The 18612-nt window shown below is 42.1% G+C and overlaps 1 protein-coding gene across 2 annotated transcripts in view; it reads left to right on the forward strand.

Moving 5' to 3' along the window:
• RNF144B (ring finger protein 144B) overlaps positions 1-18612 on the forward strand; it is a 74105-nt gene that overhangs the window by 894 nt on the left and 54599 nt on the right. The window contains exons 1-2 of one of the 2 annotated variants that reach the window (XM_038584250.1): positions 22-123; positions 12391-12591. In XM_038584250.1, coding sequence (XP_038440178.1) covers positions 12427-12591 — 165 coding nt within the window. In that variant the 5' untranslated portion in view covers positions 22-123; positions 12391-12426. Of the gene's footprint in view, positions 1-21; positions 124-12390; positions 12592-18612 lie in introns of those variants that run through there. The other variant, XM_038584251.1, reaches the window with a different exon arrangement.

Consider the following 18612-nt stretch of genomic DNA (forward strand, 5'->3'; position numbering starts at 1 on the left):
GCGCCGAGCCCGGGGCGCGGAGCCGGCCGGGCCTCCCCGGGGCGCGCAGCCTGGAGGCGGGGCGCGCGGGGGTCGCTGCCCGGCAGCCCGGCGGCGCCCGGAGGACCGCGGCTCCCCTGCCAGGTAGGTTCGGCGTGGCGGGGCCGGCGGGGTGCTGGCCTGGGAAAAGGGGGGAAAAGGAAAAAGGACACGAGTCTCGGACTCCCTGGTTCGGAGCTTCCCTTCCTGGCTGCGGCGCCCCGGCCGCGCCGCACCGCGCTCGTTCCGCGCCTCCAACACCTGTTAACTTTCACCAGCGGGCGCCCCTGGAAAGGTAAAGAGAAGGTGATTATCGATCGGACGGCCTCCGCGGGATGTACCGATGGGCGAGGTCGACGTGAGCTCAGCCCCCACCCCCCCGCCTTTCTCGGGGAGACCAGACCCCCAGTCGGCACCACCGCAGACGCTCGCCGCCCGGTGTCGGGAGTGCGCGGCCCTGGGGCCCGGGCGTCGACCTGCATCGCGGGAGGACGAGGGGGTCTTGCTGATCCTGATGATTTTGTCAGGGAATTGCTGATAAGGCAGAGCGGGACTCGGATCCTCTGTTGCTGGTCTCAAGTTTTAAGTTAAAATGAAAGCGATCCCCTTGTCCGCAGAGACAGGGTCCCTTGAGCTGAGGTCTCTGCAAGCACCTTTTGCTCTGGTTTAGGAGTTTCGGGAATTCCGCTGTGCGTCTGCCCCGGATGCCTGCCTCTACTTCCCACGCTCAGACTTCTCAGGAATGAATTCTCCTGTTCTGGAGAAATGCCCTCGTTCTTGCTTCCACTATCGTGTGCCACTGCATTTCTTGCTGCTGCACCGATCTTGACTAAGCGTTAGCTGGGGGGTCCCTGTAGGTCCCTGTAGGTCCCTGTAGGTCCCTGTAGGACTGTGCTCCTGTAATGCGGCGTTTCTGGATGTTAATTGAACACTGCAAGGTCTGATTAAAGAACAATGTATCTTAGCATTTCGGAAGCAGCAGATTGGGGGTGGGGGGAGAGGAGGGGGGGGTCTAGGCCCAGAAACAAAATAAATGAACTTTGAGATGACTCAGTTTTCAGGGTGTGGGTAAGAGGCAAAAAGGAATCCAGCCAGTCTTACTGAAGGATCTGGCTGCTGCAGTTTGCGCTGAGATGGTCCCTGGTCCCTTTCACATCCCATTGCTCTGTGGATCCCTCCTTCTCCTGACTCTGTCCTCCCTTCCCTTATGAACAGAACTTAATTCTGTTCCTAAGTAGCAGCCCCTCAAGTATTTCTGAAACCATCTTGAAGAGGAGGTGGAGGGGGCGAGAAAGATCTATGTAGCCGACCCTTGAGCCACATTGAGAGAATTGTATTCAGTCCAAGGCCGCGTTTTCACACACCTCCAGTTTTACCTGTGCGCACCTGTGACTCACCTCTTTTTCTTTGTGGAGGGCACACACTTGGAAAAATAGGAAAGAGAAAAAACTCTTCTGTTTCTCAAGTTTTCTCTGACAAATTGAAACTTCTTGATGAGTAAACAAATACAAGGTAAACGTGTATAGAGAATGTAAGAATAAAAAGGATGTCAAGTAGCAGAATTAGGCAGCTTGACATTTTATTTAAAACAGAAGAAAACATAACCAACCCCCCCCCCCCCCCAAACCCTGAAGCAATCACCCTAGATAACTTTATCCTGCACTACTGTGCTGGAAGTGAGGTGTGAGTGTGGTCAAGCACTGTCCATTTACCCAGAGTTTTACAAATATTTACAGTCATCTGTGCCAAATATCTTTGCACTGAGCCCCAGAGAACATTCTCAGCATTCAAAAGCTCCATTCTCATGAATGGCTTCAGTTCATTGGCAATTTAAAGGCATCCAGGCTTTCAAACTAGGTCAGTTTAAGACATGTCTTTTTTTTTTTTTTTCCAAATAATTAAGTTTTTGGGTCTCCCAGATTATGAACTAGGTTTTCTGACGCAAGCTTGGCAGCAGAGTGAAAAGTTATGCTCTATCTACAAAGAAAAAAAAAAAGCTTATTTTATCTATGTAATAACCATTTAGCTTCCCCAAAACTACCTTTCTTTTCAACAATAGTACTTTTAATTTGAGAAAGTATATTTATATTTTTTGTTTTTGAGAAGCAGCTTTAATATTTTGGGTGTTCAGAAACATTTCTGAGGACTTCAGAATCCTATCTTTGTAGTGTTTCTGCTAATCCTGGCTTCCGTGTTTGCCCTGGCCTTGACTTAAAACGTTACTTTCTTGTTGAGTGAGATTCTTAGTGTTTGAAATCACTAGTTTGAGGTAGAGGTCAGGAATCCTGCTGAACCCAGATGTTGGTAGAGGGTCGAAGTCCAAACAGTTTTGACTAAACCTACTTTGTGCAACTGATTGTTTTGGATACGGGCAAGGAGCCAAGATGCCACACAAATCATGCTTTCCACGGTGAGTTTTGGGAAATAGGGATCTGCAGCCCTTGCTCCGGAATCCTGAGATCTGATTTGGCAAGAATGCCCTACCTGAGTTTATAGAAGCTCCTTAGCTCTAGCACATTACCAATAGCTTTCACCTTGGCATTTGTTGGAAGTGAATACACGTGAGAGCCAGGCCTTGCATATTCTCTCTCCTCCATGTACATGTAAAGAAGTTCTCCACTGGGACACCTGGGTGGTTCAGCAGTTGAGCATCTACTTTCAGCTCAGGGCATGATTGCAGGGTCCTGGGATCGAGTCCCTACAGGGAGCCTGCTTCCCCCTCTGCCTATGTCTCTGCCTCTCTCTCTCTGTGTCTCAAATAAATAAATAAATAAATAAATAAATAAATCTTAAAAAAAAAAAATGGTATCCACTGCAGGATCCAGTGACTACTGACTGCCAGATGTGCTCTAGATGCTGACGATAAAGAGAAGGATAAGATGTGGCCTCTGTCTTGAAGGAGTTGGTATAAGCTTGGATATGACATTGTTTGGGGTTGCAATTTTTAATTTGTGTTGCTTTACCTGAGCCTGTTAGAGGTTTGCCATCTTGACTTTTTTTTTGTAATGTTTCTTCTATGTCGTCTGAGCCTTACATAACTCGAAGTGGCATAACAATACCGAAGTTCATTTATTTAATTATTTAAGTTTCAATTTGTTTGTTCACCTTCAGGTACATGTGGGAGGTCTTGTACAATGTTCCTATTTTTATTAACTTTGGCATTTGCTTTTGCTCATTTGATGGGTACTTCTAAACCCAATGCATCACACTGCGGTAGTTATTAAAACATGGAAGACTGTACATTCAGGAGAGTAGAAGTGGTCAATGTTTTTGCAACACAGAATGAGAAACTTCTCGTATGTGATGAGACCTCCGTTCTTGAACTGAAAACACACCTAGGGGCAATATACTTCTCAAATTATAGCAGAAGCTACAGCTGATCATGTAGCTTGTAGCTTCTGTTAAAGAACATACTTTGAAAGCCGTGTCTCATTGGTTGCCAGTTCCTCTGCAGTCATGAGTTTGAGTCCCAGGCCTTGAGTCAACTGGTTCTTTGTCTTTGAGGGAAGACAGAACAAGCAAGACATCTCTCACTTGGCTCTTTATTGGACTTGTGGCTGAAGCTATAAGCCCACAAACTGTCCTGTGTATTATTACATAAAACTATCTGTTGACAACCTCCTCCACTAGTTTATTCTTTGTAAGTGGGGACTGGTTTTAACCACTTTGACATTCCTAACACCTAACATGTGGAATTCAGTTCCTTGTGGGTCAACTTGGTTTCCTGCATTATTGATTTTTTTTTTTTTTTTTTTTTTTTAAGGAATTGATTTGGCAAAGGCATACAAAAAAAAGCAGGCTGCCCCTTGCTTAGTGTGAGATGGAAAGGAGTCCTCTCTCAAACCGGTTTTTAAATTTGTTTGTGTTTAAAACTTCTGTATGAAAGTTTCGCAAGACGGGATAATACATATATACACATGTTTTTATTCATTTGGAGAAAACATTTTGATTTAGGTATTCGTGCTTTAGCAACTGTAGTTTCCTGGCAGCGTCTTGACCCGAGAAATAAGCCCATCTCTTGCTCTATGGGGCTTTCTGAAATAACACTTCTCCTTGATCTGTTAATTACATCATTGTCTGACCTGCCTGTAAGTGGCGTCCCTTCCTGCTTCTGGACTTTGTTGTTATGCCAGGCAGGGGAAAGAAAATTATTCAGCAGGGCTGTATGAATAATTGTGGGAGGCAAGGGAACCACTGATTAAAACACGGGGTGGGCTGGGCACAGTGGTGATGTCGAGGAGGGAGCTACCATGATGAGTGTAAAATTGCAATGCCAAAAATATCATTGAGCTGTTATTCTCCTTTTCACTCCTACCTTCTTTGTTAAGGTTTTTTTTTTTTTTTTTGTTAGGAAAGCTGGGAATGGATTTTCTCCTCTTGGGCCTTTCCCTGTAGTGGTAATGAGAACATGGAAAGAAGGCAAGAAAAAAGAAATGTACTTTTTAGGAGAAGGATCAACATTTTGCCAATGTTAAAATTTGCCATCTCAGATGCCTGTACTCTATAGGATTTAGAGAATTAGCTTATCCCAACATCATCTACTTTGGTGGCCATTATCTTGACAGATCTTTCTATATATTTTGTAGGCGAAAAAAAGTAAAAATTAGATCTTATTATTCTCACTATAAAAAATTGTAAGTAGTTGAGGTGATGGATGTATTAATTAACCTTATGGTAATCGTTTTGAAACATGTATAGACATACAGGTATATACAAACATGTGTATGATCACTGCATTGTATACCTTAAACTTATACAATCCTATTAATTGATTATATCTCAATAAAGCTGGAAGAAAATTAGATCTTGTTAATAGCTGTACTAGGCTATACAGAATCTAATAGCAAAGAGACTGTTAAGAAGCAATATCTGCTAATATTTAAGAAGCTAGTCCTAATGGAGTGTCTGTCCTTTTTACCCACGTAATAGTTAATGGGATATGTTTGCGCACCAGTTCCATTTTTAGAAGTTAACAATCTCCGGGTTACACATTTATAATCTTAATGCCATCCTGGTACCTGTTGAGATGAAGATGTTGAAAGTTAAGGAATTACAGACTGAAGTATTTTTTATTTCCTGGTTTCCTCTGAATGAGGCTGAGAAGCAGGGGGGGGAAGACACCATTGTCCCCTTCCTATCCCATGAAGCACAATGGTAAACAGTCTTTTACACAACACTGCTACCTCACAAGGCCTAAGTAGGTGAATATTTACTTCTATCACATCTAAGAATTAAGTATTTATTAGATTTGTTTATAATAGAGAACAGCGTCTAATATATATTTTGCAAATAATGACAAAGTGGTGTCCTATATGTGCTGCCAGATATCTACTCATTGGCCTTGAGCAATATTCTTTTAAAAAATAATTAAATAGATATAAAATATTTCTGTTTTTTTTTTTTTTTCCCCAGAATTTATGTATGAGAAACACATAGAGAGAGGTAGAGACATAGGCAGAGGGAGAAGCAGGCTCCCTGTGGGAAGCATAATGCAGGACTCGATCCCAGCACCCTGGGATCACACCCTGAGCCAAAGGCAGATGTTCAACCACTGAGCCACCCAGGTGTCCCTATTTCTGTTTTTCTGATATTACTGGATTTGTACTGGCTCATCTAGTCCTTAAATGATGCAAAGGTGCAAGCTGAGAGTAGAACCACAGCACCGGCCACTGTGGAGATCTACCATAAATCCTTGTAACACCCATTCTCAGCCAGCTGGTCTACCTTCCATTCCAGACTGTATTTAGGGTAGAACTTGAACAAATGGCTATTGGCTGTTGATGGGCCAGCACTTCACTAGACTCAGTCAGTACTATCTGAGTCATTAATAGCTTCTGTTAAGGGCCTGAACTAGCAGCTAAATAAATAATTGTATTAGGCAGGAGTGCTAAGGTCAATGCGATACTAATTTTCAGATTTTGTTGAGTAGAATCTGGTTGCCTGCCATGTCATTCTTAGTTGGTATTGGGAGAGCTCTCCTAACAAAGCAGAGATGGGATCTTCCGATTGCTATATCATTCTACTCTGTTAAGAGTATCGGCTTCCTGAGAAAAATCTCTCCATTATAAAGGCAACAGTTCAGCCTTACCTTCCCCACTACCTACCCTTGTTGAAAACCTTTTCCTTTGTTAGGTCTATGTGAGTCATGCATTCATATCTTTTATTCCAGCTACCTCACAGGAATGACTCGGTGTCTTACATGAGCATGTAAACATTTTGAGAGTATTCCTCTGTTTTATCCCTTATTCTATATATATATATATATATATATATATATATATATATATATATATTTATTTATTTATTTATTTATTTATTTATTTATTCTTTCAATATCCCTTATTCTTGAGTAAATCTTCAACTTTCATGGCATGGCATAGTTTGGAAGTAAGATCTCAGCACAGATCAAGTAGATTTTTACAGAAACCTTCTGTTACATCAATAATATCCACTTGACTCATTTTGTTCACTTTCTCCCTCTCTGGGTCTCTTTAACTATGCTTTATCCATTTATCTAAGTTCAAAAATTTTTGCTGAATGGTGTAAAAATTCCTGAATAACTAGATAAGTATCCTGGTAAAGCAGTATCCCTTCCAACTGCATTATCTTTTTGTGCAAAGGAATGATTGCTGTGATTTTTGGGTAGTGAGACAGGCGTAACCTACGTTAGTTAAAAATACTTTGAAAGTTGGCTCTCACACCCTCTGCATTTTTGGAGCAGATTGCTTTTTCAGGCCACCAGCAGAATATGAAAATTCCTTATACATCCTGTGCTTCCAGCATAGCTTGTGAAGTATTCCTTTCCTTGGCAATTCTGATCAAAACACATGAGGGGAAAAGTGACTTTTATATTCTTTTCTATCTGACAGTACTAGCTCCTCACATAATGAACACTTTATGGTACAAGAGACAATCAGGCTAGGAAGAACCGCTGATTCCCCTTTCTTGGTAATTTGGTGCAAAATCAGATGATTTAAAGGGCCTTTCTTTGCTTGCACGCCCCAGCCTATCTGCCCTGTCATGTGGCTGCTTATATTTAAGCAAGTGATGCTTCTACAGTTTGGGTGAAGTCCGCCTTCACCACCACCGCCTCTCCCAACCCTGCCACCAACTTTAGAAAGTTCAAACCTAAAGGCAGCGGTCAGGTTTCTTTTCTTCCCAACCTGCCGGTTGTGTTCTCTGCCAGAAATTCTTTTCTCACTGGGTTCTTGACACCCAGTAAGAGGCTCAGTCACATTTGTAGTAATTATAAAAGCAATTATAATTGCTACTGTTTTAAACAAGCAGTAGGCCGGAGCATTCAAGTCACTTTCTTATTTTAGGTAAAACATGAGGTATGAGGTAGAACAAGTTGAGCAAGCTAGTGAGAACGAGTTATGAGCTCTCGGGAGGGAAGACTTCTTGGAACCCAGAGGGGTGTGGGTGTGGATTGTCAGCTTACCTGTGAAGTTGTATCCTGTGACAGAGTCCGGAGCTGCAGATGTGTGGTCACCTTCTTCTGGACACCCCCCGAGAGTCATGCTAATGCTCATGGTTTGGGTGTGCAGATGAGCTTCTGCTCTTGGTGGTTGCATGTCATGAGACCCAGGAATCCTGGGAAGACATAAACGGAGGACCACTAGGATGCCTTAGAGCCACTGACCAGCATCTGTGGGAGACAGTCTCAGGGTTTTCCTAATGATTGCTTGCAGAGCTCTCTATGTAATGAATCAATGGGGAAAGGATTTCTTGTTTGATGCCTTTTTTCTTTTTTTTAAATGAAGCACTCATTCATTCTTAAAATGTTCATTACTGATTTTGCCCAGAGCAAAAACCAAGAAGCTAGTTTCAAACTGTGTCTGATGAAGTCTCTGTCTTCTGTGATGGTGTCTGGGAGGCTGCTGAGGGAAAGGTCCAGGGGACCTGGCCCAGCTCTGCTAGTACTGCTGGCCCCAGCACGGTCTCCCCTTAGCTCCTTGAAATGGTGGCAGTTCACTTACAATTGTGTTTTTCTAAAATTCCATTGCTTTAAAAAATGTCCGAATGCCATCACTTTAGGGAATTGGTGTTATGGCACACAGAAACATAAATCATTTCTTTTTGAAGAATCATTTTGGATTGTTCACATCTCAAAGAGATGAAGTACGTGACCTCCTTCCTGAGTCTCCACTACAAGCACTGCCTTGTTTGGAATGCTTGGAATTTTTGTTGTTGTTTTAACAAAACAGGTCTCTGCTTTGGAAAAGGCTTTTGTCATAAAAATTACACTTTAAAAAGTTGTGTGTATATTAAACCACTTTATCGAGGTAGGATTGACAGACAAGAAGCTATTCATATTTAATATATACAACTTGATGAGTTATATGCCTGTGGAATAGCATAATGCTGATACTTAACAGTGTTATATTGCATACTTAGAAATCTGCTAAGAGGGTAGATCTTATGTTAAGTGCTCTTGCCACACACATACACACACACACACACACTGATAAATAAAGGGGGCAGGAGGAAACTTTTGGAGGTGATAGCTATTTTTAAATAAAATATTTTATTTATTATTCATGAGAACACTGGGAGAGAGGCAGAGACATAGGCAGGTTCCCTGTGGGGAGCCCCATGCGAAACTCGATCCCAGGACCCCGAGATTACGACCTGAGCCAAAGGCAGATGTTCAACCACTGAGCCAGCCAGGTGTCCCTATTTTTATATTTTTGTAACTTTGATTTTGTAACTCACAAAGCAGAGAGTGGAAACTTAATGGACATGGCAAGAGAGGAGATTATGTTTCAGGTGGCCACGATTAAGACCATTTCTAGTTCTGCTTTCAAAAGAATTCTAAGAGATAACCTAAGAAGTATGCAATTACATATTTGTTTCTCAAGTGTTATAGGTCTCCTTAATAAAGAGAGGGGCAGCCCGGGTGGCTCAGCGGTTTAGCGCCACCTTCAGCCCAGGACCTGTTCCTGGAGACCTGGGATCGGGTCCCATGTCGGGCTCCCTGCATGGAGCCTGCTTCTCCCTCTGCCTGTGTCTCTACGCCTCTCTCTCTCTCTCTCTCATGAATAAATAAATAAAACCTTTAAAAATATATATAGAGAGACACCTGGCTGGCTCAGTCAGTAGACCATGCCGCTCTTGGTCTTGGATTCCTGAGCTCAAAACTCACATTGAGGGTAGAGGTTATATTAAAAAATGAAACAAAAGGGATCCCTGGGTGGCGCAGCGGTTTGGCGCTTGCCTTTGGCCCAGGGCGTGATCCTGGAGACCCGGGATCGAATCCCACATCAGGCTCCTGGTGCATGGAGCCTGCTGCTCCCCCTGCCTGTGTCTCTGCCTCTCTCTCTCTCTCTCTCTCTCTCTCTCTGTGACTATCATAAAAAAAAAAAAAGAAACAAAAAACCAAAATAATATAGGTTAAGGCTATAAGAAATAATTGACTTTGTTGAAGAATACCTAGGTCTTCTGCTGGGTTGGAACAACAGGATTTACCTACTCATAATTGCTTCTTCCAAATGGGCTCTTCATGCAATTGACATTTGTGGTGGGAAGGTGGTTCAGCCTGTGTCATTCCTGTCTTTCCTCCTCAGGAAGCATTTGCTGGCTACATTTCTTCTGCTTCTTCTAAAATTGTATTAATTTTTAACATTTTGATTCCAGTATAGTTAACATACAGTGTTATATTAGCTTCAGGTGAACAATATAGCAGTTCAACAGTTCTATACATTAATACATTACTCAGTGCTCATCATGAGAAGTGTACTTCTTGATGTTTGACTTGGGATTTCTCTTTTTGAGTGCAAAGATAATTGGAATATATGGTATGCATCATGTTGGGAAAACAGAAATGTGAAGACAACAGTTGGGGGAGATTGGTGATATATGTGTTACAGAACGGAGGTGTCTTGGAGAAACAAACAAATGATAGTTGTTTAAGTGTCAACTGCAAGGAGGAGACAGACAAAATCACTTATTTTGACTCCTAATTGACCTTCAAGATAGATTTTCCCTTCAAAATACTGAATTTGGTAGGCATGTTGTTTTGCTCTTGGATGATAGCTAATTAATAGTTAATCAAATAAGAACACCATGTCTCGAACCGTATTGGGCCTTTCCCAAGAAATATCATGGAAGCCAATCACTGGTTAGCTTCCTATTCAAATGTATTTTTAATTAAGTCTACTGCTACTCAGGGAGGGAGTAGGGGAAAAACCTTGAATATTTCAGGTTACTAGAGTTAGTAACTATTGATTCTCTCTGGTATGATATTAAGTTGGTGGAGCTGGACCTCAAAAATTTCTTTTTCCTTCCATCTAATCCAGTTTGTTTTTCTCTCCATTGTTGCGTACCTTTGTGCGTATATATTGAGACGTAAGCCACTGTAGGGCTGTGTAGCAGATGCCAAACATGTAATTTCTTTTGCCCAAAAATGGGGGGGTGGGAAGGAAAGAGTCTGGTTCTTGTAGAGGGAGAGGCTCTTTAGAATGATTTCTGTTGGCCACAGTCTTTTAAAATAGTAAGAACTTTAAGATTTTGCTTTTCTGTAATTAGAACATGGAATTTCTTGATATGATCTAAACTATGGAAGATTATTTTTACAATTACTTTACCTCTTGTAAAGATAATCTGAATAAAAACAAGTAGAAGGGCATCAGCTCTAATTTTTATTTTTCAGTGTAGAAAAATCCTTTCTATATTCATGCCATGTTTGGAGACAGATTTCACTCTGTATAGTTTTAGTAATCTTATGATACTTGTAGTCATAGGTTTTTGGTCTCTTTCTCTCTCCTTTCCCTCTTCCCTACCCCTTCTTCCTTCTCTCTCTCTCTCTCTCCATGTTCCATCCCTCCATGTAAAACCCACTTGTGAGGCAGCCCTTGCGTAGTGGACCAGGCTTTGGGCATCGTTTCAGAAGATGGAGGTTTGAATTTTGCTCTGCTCTATACAAGTTCTGAGAATTTTGGCCTATTATTTAACTTCTGAGGACCTCAACTCCTCTACGGAGCGAAGGAAAAAATCCTCAGGGTTGCAAAAGTTGAAATGAAATGACGTATGTGAAGGAACACAGTTAACACTGATGAACACAGTGAACACTGTTGAAAAAAATGTATTGGTGTAAGATTATACATAACATAAAATTTACCATTTTGGTCATTTTAAGTGTATAATTCAGTGGCATGATGCACACTCACAATCTTGTGCAACCGTCACACTATCCATTTGCAGAACTTCGTCATTATTCCAAACAGAAACTCCATACCCATGAAATAGTAACTCTCTAATTCCCTCTGCCTCTACTTTCTGTCTCTCTGACATTGACTTGATAGGTACCTCACATTGATGGAATCACACCATATTTGCCCTTTTGTGTCTGGCTTATTTCACTTCTCATAATGTCTTCAAGGTTCATCTGTATTGTAGCGTGTGTCACAGTCTCATTCCCTTGTAAGGCTGAATAGTATTCCATTGAGTGCTTGTATCACAGTTTGTTTATCCATTCATCTCTTTGATGGGCATTTGGATAGTATCTGCCTTTTGTCCATCATGACCACTGGTGTGAGGCACATTGATGTGCGAGTGTCTGCACCCTAGTTTCAGTTCTTCTGGGTGTACACCAAGGAGTAGAATTGTTGGATCATATGGCAATTCTTTAATTTTTTTGAGTGACATCCTGTTTTCAAGTATTTTTGTTTTTTAATCTGTTGGATTGTAGTGATGCCACTCCTGAATGGTGTGTTTGTTCTTTGTGGTCCTTTCATTCCCATAATTTACATGCAATGAGTCAGGATGGTGAGGTCACTTTGTTTGTTTATTTATTTATTAAAGATTTTATTTGTTTATTCAACAGAGAGAGGTGTGTACACATGTAGGGTCAAGGGGCAGAGGGAGAGGGAGAAGCATGTTTCCCTGCTAAGCAGGGAGCCCAATGTGGGCCTTGATCCCAGGACTTTGGGGTCATGACCTGAGATGAAGGCAGAAGTTTAACTGACTGAGCTACTCAGACACCTCTAGATGGTGAGGTCACTTTAAATGTCAGGACTCCAGGGGCATCTGAGTGGCTCAGTGGTTGAACATCTGCCTTCAGCTCAGGGCATGATCCTGGGATCCTGGGATTGAGTCCTGCATCAGGCTCGCCTCAGGGGGTCTGCTTCTCCCCCTGCCTCTCATTTTGTGTCTCTTATGAATAAATAAACAAAATCTTAAAAATAAATGTCAGGACTTCAGGAACACCTTGCCAAGGTGGCAAGCTCTGTAGCCCATGGTTCTCAGAAATGCCTCTGTTGTGCACTAGGCATCAGAGAAGGTAAAGGTTTGCTCTGTTGGTTTGCAGGTGTGTTGGTTAAACAACAACTGTGTGAATGAATATCATATTTTCTGCTTTGGACCTTCTTGCAGAGATCGAGGAAACTGAAGAACGCTGAGGACAGGTGGATGGGCTCCATTGGTAGGCTCCACTATCTCACCATGACCACGGAAAATCCGATGCCAGGAGACCTGGCTCCAGCCCCCCTCGTCACTTGCAAACTCTGCCTGTGTGAACAGTCCCTGGACAAGATGACCACACTCCAGGAATGCCGGTGCATCTTCTGTACCGCTGTGAGTTTTCCTTGATGCTGTCATCATGAGCATGAGGAAATGCAAAAGGGGAGAATGAGAAAATGTACAGGATAGGTTTCTATGGCTTTCTGAGAAGTCAGGGTTTGCTACAACAGGCTCCTGTTTGGGAGGGAAAACTCCACGTTTGGATCGGTTTCCAAATAGTATCTTGAATGGTAAATCTGATCGTCACTGTTTTTTAGGCAAAGGATAATGTATGTGTGAAATTTAATGCTTGGTTAAATAAGAATCTGTTCTTAAGTACTAGGCAAGAACAAAATAGAAATTTTTAAAAGAGATTTTATTTATGTATTCATGAGAGGCACACAGAGAGAGGCAGAGACATAGGCAGAGGGAGAAGCAGGTTCCCTGCAGGGGGCCTGATGTGGGACTCGATCCCAGGACCCAGGATCATGACCTGAGCCGAAGGCAGACACTCAACACTCAGGCACCCAGGTGCCCCAAAATAGAAATATTTTTAACATGCCTTAGTTAACTACCATCTGTAAGGAGTTTATCAGATATTCTGAATGATGGAGAAATCAGGTAGCAATTTTTACTGAATTTTCCTTTTTTTTTTTTTTTTTATTTATGATAGTCACAGAGAGAGGCAGAGACATAGGCAGAGGGAGAAGCAGGCTCCATGCACAGGGAGCCCGATGTGGGATTCGATCCCGCATCTCCAGGATCGCGCCCTGGGCCAAAGGCAGGCGCCAACCCGCTGCGCCACCCAGGGATCCCCTGAATTTTCTTTCCTATACTTGCTCATCTCCTATAAAGCACATGATATATAATTCTTTTACTTTGTCATATCTCCCTTTTTTTCTATTTTTACAATATGCTGAATGGTACCTATTCTTCATAATCAAGAGAACCCTGTAGAACTCCAGGGATGGGCTTGTCTCTTTTAGTTTGACATTTGGTATTAATGTCTCTGACCCTCATCGCACATTTCCCTGAAGATTGGTTGGTTAAGGTGTGAAGATGGGAAACAGACTGATGAATTCAAAGTGGCTACTAGAAGCATGAACTCAAGTGGTATTATTCAAATTTTCATTTATTTAGAAATCTTTTGAGCTTCTGCTGTATGCCAGGCACTCTGCTGGATGTTGGGAATGTAGCAGTGAATGAGATACTTCCCATTTGGTGGATGGACACATTGAAGGAGCCATACAAGTTTAGTGGGATCAGGGGAAGCTAGATATAGCATATCAAAAGAACGTCTCCCCCACCTGGAGGTGGGACGGACATACTGGTGGCAGTGATCTCTGAACTGAGGCTTCAAACAAGAGTTGCAAACTGATGCTCATGGGCCACGTCTGGGCTCAACACATTTTTGTTTGGATTCCCAGTTGTGAAATTTCATGAGAAAATGAAAAAGTGGTAAGATGTAGCTTCTCTGTATTCATAGGCCCAGAAATAGATGGTCTTCCCTCCCTCCCTTCCTCGCTCCCTCCCTCTTTCCATATATATAATATATAAAGATTTATTTTTCTTTATTTTAAAGAAGGAAAGAGAGAAAGCATGTGAGTGGGGAGAGCAGAAGAGGGAGAGAACCCCAAGCAGACTCCCTGCTGAGCTGCAAAGCTGGACGTGGGACTCGATGCCATGACCCTGAGATCATAACCTGAGCCAAAACCAAGAGTCCGAGGCTCAGTTGACTGTGCCACTCAGGTGCCCTTACCCTGTTTTTATTACCTGTCTCTCTCCTATATGTATTTGAATCAACTACCCTTTTAACCTGAGGATGGATTCAGAGTCATGTAGGACACATGCTGGCATCTCAGGATGGGAGAGGCCTGATGCCCAGGTTAAAATATTTACCATTTATCTATGCTTTGGTAGGTCTTGTGTGGGCAGACTGTTAATGTTTATTATACAAAAAGCTTAATAATCCCCAGGCAGTTGTGGGTTTAATGCCCTGACTTGAGAGGGAAGTTGAGTTGTTCAGTTGCAGAGACCAGTGCTTACATCAAGGGGAAGGGGAGAAAGCAGTCATTAAGGAAGTAGAATTATTTATCAAGAGGTGTGTTTCTTAAGCATACTATAAAAAAGAAAATAAAACAAAAAGCAGATAACAAGTTAAGGTAAAATAAATTTTGCCTCATCTCGGTGGTTTTTTGTTGTTGTTGTTGTTAGCTAATCTAATCAACACAGAATGTTCTCAAGCTTGTTTATAGCAATTTAAAAAATTATTTTTTTGATTGAGGATTAGGGTAGGGAGAAGCCTTGGAATGACTTTTTTAGGTAAAAAAAGGAAAGTGACTAAAATCCTTCCCTTATGTCTCCAATGCTGAGATCCAAAGATGACCGCGAGTAGTAGTGTTTATTCATTTAATCATGGAGCCCCCCACTGAGCAGGACCCGTGTCCCAGCAACTGTTCTAGGCACTGGGACTTCCCAGTTTCAGAAACAAAACCCAGCAGAGATCCTTGCAAGATCTTAGGAGCTGTATCTCATCAAAGGTGGTTGCATAATAAACAATAAACAGAATAAATGGGTGAGTTATATGGGCTTGAGTAATAGGGCTCAGAGAAAAAACAGCGGGGTGAGGGAGGTGGCAAACAGGCAGGGGATGTTGCAGGTCGAGTAGGGCATCAGGAGGAGGCCACGGTGACATCTATACTGGCTCTTCCTCTTCTATCAGCGTGTGTTGCTTAAGGAAGTGACCTTGTCAGCCAGGGGGGGGCTTCAGCTTCCTTTGGTCTTGCTCTGCTGCCCAGTGCTGTGCTTTGAAAGGCATTAGTTCTCTGACTTTCTCCCATATGTTTCGGACCCTTGCCTAATCCTTGAAATGCATGAGTCACAAGCAACGTTTGGTTAAAGGTGGGATGGAAATTTCTGTCTCAGGGTTACTGATGTTCAAAAAGCAGGATATAGAATTCAGTTTTTGCAATGAGACTTCATGGTTCAGGATTCAGGTTTGTGCATCAGCGTCGGGTAGAGAAGTACACACGCAGAGGTCGTATCTGACACCCTCCCAAGGATTGTCGCAATAGATCTTGGTTCCCAGTTAAAGACAACACAGCAGCTTCTCGGTTCTCCTTTGGTAATCTGGAGGTAGGAGTTAGCACAATTAGATTATCCTGTCATCTGCAATCATACTTCCTCATTGTTGGGGAGTGCTCCAAAGTAGAAAGTCAGATGGCTTGGTATTTTTGATATCTCTCCAAGTCTGGAACTTTTTGTGCCTTATAAACATTAACCTTCCTGATAGCCCATCATTCCCTGTGATCTACCAAAATAATAGTTAGCTGCTGTATTTGATTACATTACTGTCTATAAATTGGCAACTGATATCAGACTCACCTGAAATGCTACTCTAACTTTTTATTGTTTAGACCTTTTATTCCTTCTTTTAAAAAACTATTAAAGAATGTGTCTGAGCCCCCAGATTTCAGTTTGCACTGAAATATTAGATATTCAATATTGATATTAAAGATACCAAGTGTGTCTTGTGTTTTTAAGGCTGAAAAGAAATTTGTGACTTTTTTTGTGAAGATACTCTATTTGAGAGAGAAAGCAAGAGACAGCATGAGTGGAGGAGGAGGAGCAAAGGGGGAGAGAGAGAAGCAGACTCCCTGTTGAGCGGGGAGCCCAATGTGGGGCTCCATCCGAGGACCCTGAGATCATGACCTGAGCCAAAGGCAGATGCTTAACCCACTGAGCACTCAGGTGGCCCTTGTGACATTTTTTAATAGGCCATATACTACTAATTTCCAACTTTAAATATGACTGCATGACATCTCCTAATTATTGACTAGGAAAGACTTCTTGCGCATACTGTGTATTTCAAAGAGTTTTGCTAAGATAGTTCTCTCTGCCCTCCTCATTAGGAGAATGACCAAATGAAAGGTCCTCCTGCTGGATACGGTGTACTTACATAGATTCAGTAAAGCTTTTTATAAATTTTTATCTTTGCCCTGTTTTCCCTAAGAAGTATCCCTGACCATGTTGCTGTGAGCTTAAATATTTTGTTCCCAAGATCAGTGGGCTCTGGGAGAGCAGTATGGATAGAGGTGGAGTGTCTGACTTGACCATGAAAATGAGCCAGCTCATTCCCTATCTTTAGGGAGATCTCCTCTAGGGAGATTCCCTGTCTTTAGGGAGATCTGCCTCAGTCCACGTGTGTTCTGTGGACCTTCAGCTCTGTAAAACAGAGGTAGCCCTTGAATAAAGTGTTCCATAATCAAATTAGCTCAGAAACTGGTATGTTCTCTCTCCCTTTTTTGGAAGGCACATAATGCACTCTGTAGGCTCTGTGAAATCTTGTGGTTAAAAAAAAAGCTGGGGGACCCTGTTTAACTTCTGAAGAGGCATTTCCATTTGACCATGCCATCTTTTTAGTGGAACACCCACCCATTAGCTTCTCCACAATTTGTGTGCCAGAGAATGCTGCCTTAAATCATTACATGTAGGTAATTCTTGATTTAAATGACATCTAGAGAACAGAATGTGATGGATGTTGCTTCAGATAATCCATCAGCATAGCTACTTTCTTGTTAAAGGAAACTTTGTGTGTGCTGTTTCCAGTGGTGGTTTCTGTAAGACTATTTGCTCAGCTTTGATATGCAGAAGAAAATGTAGTATAAAGCAAGGAAGGCTAACTATACAGGACAGAAATGGTCATAGTTCTCATTAGCCTGACTGAACTCAGAGATCACTAGGAGCATTATGGAGCCAAAGAAGTTGATATTTAGGGATTATGGGGAGAGTTGCAAAATTACTTGTTCTTGCACTTGAAGGTTAAATATCTCAGGGATGGTAGTCTACTAACTAATGATATGCAAAAACTCTGTCTCTCTCCCTCTCTCCTGTGGATTTAAATAACCCAAACATGAAAATTCAAAATTTCCTTTCCTGGCATTTGCAACACACTCTTTCAGATAATAACCACACAATTCTAATTCAAGTGGAAGAAAAAAAAATTCACTAAAGTCAGTTATCAAAGGAGGGAAAATTTATGGGTTTGCTCCCTGGTGAGCAATTTTTGCCTCTCAGATTTAGTTTGGAAGCTATTTCCCTCAGCCACGAATTAAAGAATAATGGAAATACAGTTGTTGCTTGTTTTTATAACCTAGATAATTTCACCTGAAAAGAGTCGGTATGTTGGGCATGGCCTATTTACCTTTCAGATTATAGACAGGATGTGCTGAGCAAAAAGAAAATAATGTCCAGCCATATTCTTGCCTTTTTTCCATTACATTTTGTTGGCTCCAAGTAGTTAGAACTCCTTTTACTATTCATTTCTCTGAGCCAAATGGATTTTCCAATGTTTAAAAAAGTGAGAGGAAACATAAAACTTTTTAGACCAAGCCCTTCTTTTCCTTGGGCCCTGTTGAGTGACCTTTATGAAAAGCCCACATACAGCCCAGGAGACATTTACAGTTTGGAAAGAGTTGCTGTGTGTGCGTGCGCTGGCGCATGTGTATGTGTGTGTGTGTGTGTGTGTGTGTGTACCGGTGCACACATGTGTACTCACACGGGCTGGTAACTTTCAAATGAAGCAGAGAACCTGCGGTGGTTCTTTTCCTGGATTCTAACTCACGTCCACATTGGGATTTCAGAAGGAATGGTGCTTTTCTACTATCACCTCTATTTTTTGCTTTCCAGGGCAGTGTGTGGTGGTTAGCATATTTGGAGGTAGGAAGATCCCAGCTCACGTTCAGGCTTTGCCATCAATGAGTGTGACTGTATGCAAGATCTTTGGCTTCTCTGAAACTTCGTGTCCTCACCTGGAGGGAGGAGAGAGGTATGGGAGGAGCGTACCAATCTCAGAGGGTCGTAGGAAGCATCAGGTGGGAACTCCAGTACAGTGGCTCGCGCAGTGGCAGGTCTCTTGTAAGTTGGCGTCTCGTTACTCCTTTCTTTCCTAAGTTTTGTCAGTATGCTGAGCTGTTCTGGTTTTCAGTAACTGTTTTAGAGAAAGGGAATCCTGTGAAGACTTGACTGCCTCCCTCATTAGCCTTTTATAAAAAGATAGTTATATATAGGTGATTTCAACCTTATGAGATACCCACA

Source organism: Canis lupus, chromosome 35 (assembly GCF_011100685.1).
Source record: "Canis lupus familiaris isolate Mischka breed German Shepherd chromosome 35, alternate assembly UU_Cfam_GSD_1.0, whole genome shotgun sequence".
Lineage (NCBI taxonomy): Eukaryota > Metazoa > Chordata > Mammalia > Carnivora > Canidae > Canis > Canis lupus.